The 7,500-nt window shown below is 38.7% G+C and overlaps 1 protein-coding gene across 1 annotated transcript in view; it reads right to left on the bottom strand.

The window, feature by feature from the left end:
- The window catches only part of Znf236 (zinc finger protein 236), a gene marked incomplete at its 5' end in the record, with an annotated part of 117,689 nt that overhangs the window by 87,007 nt on the left and 23,182 nt on the right, over positions 1–7,500 (bottom strand). The window contains 3 exons of the mRNA XM_033757385.1: positions 1,523–1,695; positions 3,960–4,078; positions 7,446–7,500. The exon at positions 7,446–7,500 is cut by the window's right edge and continues 124 nt beyond it. Of these exons, the coding sequence (XP_033613276.1) occupies positions 1,523–1,695; positions 3,960–4,078; positions 7,446–7,500 (347 nt within the window). The remainder of the gene's footprint in view (positions 1–1,522; positions 1,696–3,959; positions 4,079–7,445) is intronic.

Here is a 7,500-nt window from a genome sequence, read left to right on the forward strand (position 1 = left end):
AGAGAGAGAGAGAGAGAGAGACTTCACTAGCCCTCTCTAAACTTGAATAAGATTTCCATTCTATTTCTAACACTTTCTTATCTACCAAATTTAATATTTTAGCTACTTGGACTACCAGGACTGGATAATATTTACAAACCAGGCAGTGCACACCTGTAATCTCAGCACTTGGGAGGCTGAGACAGGAGTATCATTGTGAGTTAAGGCCAGTTTAGACTACACAATGAGTTCAAGGCCAGTCCTGAACTGCATAGTGAGAACTTGTCTCAAAAAAAAAAAAAAATATTTAGAACCCCTTTCCGGAACAATGCATCCAACTACAGGTCCTAGGATGTCTTTCACAGCACAGAAAGGTACCTGGTCTGTGATACAGTGTCTCTAAATGTAGAGGCACTGACAATATCTCACAGCGCTGTCCTGAGCTCCAGAGACAGATGTCTACGTGCTGTACAAACAAGCAACTATTCCTGAGCAGCACCTCAACAAGAATAACCTACAGAACCCAAAAGTACTCTTCTTGGATGAAACCTCAAAGTACCAGTACCTCAACAACATTAATATGCCCTTCCTCCTACTGTCTTAGGTCTTTGCTAATAAAATTTTTAAATTACAAAGTCACTTAATTTACACTTGAGACTTAACTCCAAGGAAAAATTAAAATGATACATTATTTGCTTTTAAAGATATGATAGTTCTCATTTTACAAAATAGTTTCATTGTCCATGATAACAGAACTTGTATGTTTAAATATTTCTTTATATTCTGTACTAAAACTTAAATAAGACCTTAAAGCATAACAATTAGTAGGAATAAAGGCTAATCTGGTTAACAGAAACAGGTCCAGAGGATCTACATAGCAGTATGACCTGCAGACAACAGAGAACTGTGGAATGATCCTGGTTGAAACATGCAGCAGGGGAACACACTGCCCAGGCTCCACCACAGGGGCAGTGTCAACATGCCAGAGGCCACATAGCAGCTTAGCAATGTTAACAATAAGAGCAAGACTCTTTTTCCGCAATATTTCCTGCCTTTAGATTTGATAGTGTCTGTATTTCAACTCTGCCTGAGGGATAAAACACATTTCAAGTTGACAGATCATAACTACCAAAGGCATAATTATTTTCAAATATTTATCAAACTAAGAACACAAAAAAATATACTTCTTCCATATATATATTAAACCAAAACGGTTCCCATATAATTTTTCCCAAAACAGGTTGGTCAAGAAAAACTCAATCGGCACTTTTTTCCCCCCTCAATACTGGGAACTGAGCCCAAGAAGCACTGTTGCTACATCCCTAGCCCTTTCTCTTTTATTTTGAGTCAGGGTCTAGCTAAGTTGACCAGCTGGCCTCTAACTTGTAAATCTCCTGCCTCAGCCTCTTAAGTAACTGGAATTACTTGGAACAGGTAGGCACCACCACACCTGGCTCAATCTGTACTTTTTAAAAACGGAATACAATTTCCAGGTTTGCCATTAATACTGTGAAACACTGCACAGCTCAAATACTGTGTTTACCTCTGAGTGAACTCTCTGTACATGGGACTGAAGATTCCCTTTCTGAGAAAAGGCAGCAGGACAAAAGGCACAGGCATGGGGTTTTTCACCTGTATGCTTAATCATGTGGGTTTGCAATGCCCCCTTCTGGTTAAAAGCTTTTCCACACTCACTACATTTAAAAGGCCTTTCACCTAAAGAGGGAGAAAAAGGATCATTACATGAACATTTTAAGACTGAAAAGAGAAAATGCTAGTTACCCAAATTCAAGATCCCCAAACCTATTCCTTCAGCCAAAACAACTCCCCAAATTCTACATTTCAGATATACAACTGTCTACTCAAAATCTTAAAATTAAGATGCTCCCCACTGCACATCTTGACTATCTCCCAAACAAGATGTGGGGCAGAGTTCCTGCCAGTGCCATCCTTCCAGGCATCAGTCATCCCCTTCTGTGGTTTCTCTCATGGCTACACTACATCGATCAGCAAATCCCACTGATTCTCCCTTGTAACTACATCCAGGGCAGCCCTGTCCCACATCTAAACTCCCACCTGGCCCAAGGCACAGCCAATCCACACAACTGGATAGATGCACTGTTTCCCTAGCCTTGTGCGGGCTCTTCTCAACTCTGAGGGAGCCATTCTAAAATTAAGCCAGAGCAGGCCTTTACTGTCCAAGGCCCTCCAATGCTGCCAAATTAAATCACACTGCCCCACTTCCTACCCCACCTCCCACAGTTCCCCAACACAGCAGGAGGTCCACTCTTGAGATCTCTGCCTAGGACAGCCTCCCCAAGGGTCAACATGGCACCTTCCCTTTCTCAGGGATGACTTTCCATTCCATTGTAATACCAAACAAGATCTCCCTCACCCCCCAACTCCTTTCTCTGCTTAATATCTCCATAGTACTTATCTAAGGACACCATTCCTGTTCTACACGATAACACCTGAGGTGCACCCTGGATGAGGCCTAGATGGGTCATACTTGGTTAAGGAGTGGTCTTCCATGCCCCATTATTACAAGCACTGCAAGAATCAGCCATTCAAAAACACAGCTCAGAATATGTGAACCATCTGAATGGGAGTATATGTCAAAGGGGGGCACATAGGAGACCTCTGTTACCTCCCTCAAAGGCCAGCCTGTCCTCAGTTCAAATAGTGCCAGCCTGTGTGACCTAACCAGGGGCTGGGAAAACTGCCCTCTCCAGCACTCAAGGCATCTCAGAAGCCAGTCAGAACAATGTGTTCAAAAGTTCAAAGCCAGGAAAAAGTCTATGCATCCCAAAATCATGTGAAGAAGTGCAGTATTGCATGTGACATAGTTCTGGAGGTGTGAAGATACTCAGGACAGGTATGCATTTTTGTATTTGAAAGGGGCAGAAATTAAACTACTAAAGGTGAACAACATCCAAAAAGTGGGCATTGTCTGTGCTGTTTACATGTTACCTTATGCAAACTATTTTTTCATTAATTAAAACTTCAAAAAATAGGCTGGAACTTATAGAATATAATAAGCTAGAACTTGTACAAATGCAATGTATTGTGTCACATTTTAAAACACAATACTTTCTTCTCTTGCTCTAAAAATAAATGTAAGCTGATTCTCTGAAAATATCAACTTCAGACATATAAACAAGCTTTGAAATAATCAGATTCCACAATATTCTACAAAGAGGTATTTTATTAAAACAACAACAACAAAAAAAGGAAATAACATAATCAAAACTGGCTGACAAACCAGGGCAGCTGACTAAATAGTTATGAGGTTGCATTGCTTTGTTAGTATAAAGGGAACCAAAAGAGAATAGAAGAAAGCAAAATGACAAAAGAATGGGTAATCTTAATTTCAAATACTAATATTTGTAGTTTTCCTGTGTTCTTTCCTACAAAAGGTCCCATATGCTACTAAAATAATATTATAAACTGTGTTTTACAAGATGACAAAGTATTCAGCTATACTTATTCAGAGTACTGTACTTACTCTCAAATATTCAAGTAAAACTAACAAATGAGCAAGATAAGACAGAGAAATACAGTTCTTATTGCTTTAATGTTTTACAGCCCAGTTAGTAAAGGAATTTTTTAGAAGAGAATGAAGACTCAGTGCTCAATTAGTCCAGTGCAATCCCTAACACAGTAATACTCCATAAATTTATTAATTAAATGAGCAAATAAATATCCCACCAATAATAATAATATCTCTCAGTTACTGACAATGCACTATATATCAGGTCCTTTTTTATGAGCACTACATGTATTTTTCCATTTATACTTTAGGACAACTATATGACAAATACCCACATATCTCAATTAAGAAAATGAAATCACAGACAGGTTAGGTAATTTCACCAAGATTGTGTAAGAAAACTATAGAAAAGCCAGGATTGGATTATGAAATACATTTTCTTTGCCTTAAGCCACACAACAGATAATATGAAAGTGAAAAGTTTTCATACCTGTGTGTATCCTTATATGTCGTGTTAACTGGCTTGGCTTTTGAAAAGTCTTTCCACAGTGTGGACATGAATATGTGAAACCACTTCTGTCAATGTTCCTATTATAAGACCTTGATACCCTATACAATACAGAGGGGAAAATAGTCATTAAATCATCTCCCTTGTAGGTGTGATTTTCACTTTTCAAAGTGAAAATCCTACCAAAAAGTTTAATTGAGTGATCTCAGAACACATTTTAATGGTAAATCAGTCATATAGGACACATACACTAGGTATTCTATATTCAGTATCATAAATTTTTTTCTACTCCTGATGAAAAGAAAAATCTGTTTTAAAAAAAATAAACAGGTTAGGGCCAGGGATTTGGCTCAGTGGTGCCACCACCTGCCTTGAAAGCGCAAGGGCCCAAGTTCAATCCCCAATACCAAAAAATAAATAAACAAACAAACAGGTCAAAACACTGATTTGGGAAGGAAGGGACAAAATAGCCCTTCCAGATCAAGCTTTGTCATGGTCAAATACAGAAACATATGCAAGTATATTTCTACACTGACACTATCTTCATGTTACCTCCTATGTTCTCCTTGCTTTCAATAGCCAACTGGATGCTGATGATTTCCAAAATTCTGCCTCTTATAACTTAGAAACTCCCTCTGAGCTCCAGCCTTGGGCAGCTCTCTCTACTTGATTTTTGCCTCACAGGTGGTTAGCTGGCTAGACACACCAACCTAACACATCTATAGAAGACAGAACTCTACATTATCCCAACCTGTTCCTTTCCATGTCAGGCAATTTTGACTTCCAAAAGCACAGCTTTAAATCTCAGGGATTATGCTGGATTCTTCATGACCACTTCCAAAAGGTGCTGGTTTTACTCTTAAATACCCCAACATACATCACTCAATTTTTTAAGTGCTCCAGTAAATAATCATTTCAGTAAGATTTCATAAATTCAGCCAGATTATCATCATTTTGTTATGAAATAAGGGGTAAAAGTGTGGTCAGTAAACGTGTGGATATTCATTTGTGGTAAGATTTCTATCCTTTGAACAGCCTCTCATCTTCAACTGTGCATATGAGAACCTTATTGCTGTCAAAGCTAATGAAGGATGAGGTTAAGGAAATTTTTCCTTCCTTGTGCCCCTTCCTAATTACTGGTGAGTTAAACACTGAAGACACTCAGGTCTGTGATGTGATGGTTTCTTCTGCTGCCAAAGAAATGCTGTTTCATTGCTGAGGTCTGATTTATATTAATTTTTTTGTTGTTTTTACATTTTCTTTAGTACACATTTGCAGTACATAATGTTTACATATCTTATGTAGAGCTGGCACATACACATAACACATAATACAACATCTCAATTCCTTTTTTCACCCTCTTTCTCTTACCTCCCTCTTCCTCCCTCCAATCCCTTTCCGCTTTAAGACAGATCTCCCTCCTCCCTTGTATTATGTTTTATTTTGCTCCTTATTTATAATTTGTAAGTTCTCATACAAGAGAAACCATGCTATATTTAAGATTGTCACATCTCTCTATACTACTGGCCCTCATCAGTGTCATGGAATAGCACCATCCTTCCATGGTGCCTCTGCAAAAGCCTCTGGAAGGGTCCCCCTGCTATCTTCCTGCCCACAGGCAATCAGTCATGCTCAAGCCTGGTCAGGCTCAGCCCCACACTCCCCTGCAGGGGGCGCTCATCATACTGCCTTCTTTCTGATTCTCAAACACGGGAAGCTCAGTGCTGGGATTTAGGCATGTACTCTCCCTGCACCTAGTTGCCCTTCACCTAGGCCTGCTCTTTTTCTTGCCTGGTTTCCTCCCTGCTTAGAAAGGCCAGTGTGAAAGAGCTGCCTCACTCCTGACTGCCCTGACAGAAACTGTCACCTTAACTAACCTATTGACTTGATCCTACTAAATGACAAGTCCCTGAGGATGCAGCCTCATTTGTCTGATTCATCCCTTAATCCTGGAAGACCTAGAAGTCAAGGTTGGCTATATGTGTAATGACTACCTAAATATCTCCAATTATCTTTAAAACCTTCAAGGAAACATCAAAAATGTCAGTTTCAAAGCCTCACCAGAATAAAAACCTAATGTGCACAGAGAGCATGCATTTATTTTTGATGTACAAATTGCTGAAACAATAAGAGTATTAGTGGGTAACAAATTAGTGAACACTAACAAAATGAAAAGGAAACACAAGAGGTGGGTGATCAGATGGAGATGTTCAGGCCACATTTCTAATATGCAGCACATAAGAGAATTAATACATACTATACCAAGTTTAGACATTTCATATACTTTATGAATATATCAGTGTAGAACTTCTTGTTAAAAACATATATAAATACGAGAAAAGAAAAAAATGGAAACAAAGTCTTTATAAATAGGGGAAGGTGGCAGGAGTGAAGGGAGAGCGGGGGTATGGGGAAAAATGAGAACCAAGATCTGTTATGTAAAGGTACAAGATCCCAATGATGTATGTAACTGTACTGTATAATTAAAAAGTACCAATAAACTCAGTAAGATTAAAAAAATCACAGATATATACTAATCACTGAGGCTAAACTGGGACTGCCTCTTACAGTCTGTTGGAGAAATTAGCTTTAAAAGTGTGTCAACTGATTACCGTGAAATAACTATAGCACTAGGGCCAGAAAGAGCTCTTCACTTCGTTTTATTAAGAAACAGAAGTACAGCAAAATATATTACCAAGAGTAGATAAAATGTGAAAATTTTTAGGTGTTAAGTTTCACTAGAAATAAATGTATGTAAGAATCCAAATATAAGCAAGGTTGTTAAGATTCTAAACTCTAAAAGTGGACTTTTAAACCACAGTTTAAATCTCTAATTCCTGACTTAACAGCTATGAAACCTCATGAATGTTAATAGGTCTGTCTAACCGAGGTTTTCTCATCTGCAAAATGGGGATATAAAAGCAAGCTGGGAGAGGTGGGGTACTGCATGGACATTTGTAATCCCAGCACTAGGAAAGCAGAGATGGGAAGATCATTGCAAGTTCAAGGCCAGCCTGGGCTACACAATGAGTTCAAGGCCAACCTGAATTAGAGAGACCTGTCTCAACCCACTCCCTACCAAAAAATAAAATAAAGTCAAGCTGGCCTGATGGGGTTGTTTGTAGTGACCTGTTGATTCTATTTGTGCATATTTTTGTATAAATGCCAAAAAGAGTGCCAGATACACACGCTTGACAGTTTGGTATATACACATAGGATGACTCATTAAAAAGTAGCAAATTAGGCACTTATAAATCCACTTCACAAATTCTGATACAGTGCCAGAACCTTCTTCTGTAGTTTTTACAGTGTAAAATTCTGGCCAAACATTTCTGCACTCTGATGCCTACAGGCTGTGTGGTCCCAAATACTGGCTTTTTTCTATAGCAGCAAAAATCAGTCACAGTGGCACACTAATTTTTCACATCCTACACAGAATTTTTACCAAGCTTAATGAATGACCCATACCTAACTTTATAGTGAGTCTTCATGTGCTCCTTCAGCTCTGATGAAGTCTCAAACT

Source organism: Fukomys damarensis, unplaced genomic scaffold, assembly GCF_012274545.1.
Source record: "Fukomys damarensis isolate Sample0158 unplaced genomic scaffold, DMR_v1.0_HiC HiC_scaffold_30, whole genome shotgun sequence".
In the NCBI taxonomy this organism is placed as follows: domain Eukaryota; kingdom Metazoa; phylum Chordata; class Mammalia; order Rodentia; family Bathyergidae; genus Fukomys; species Fukomys damarensis.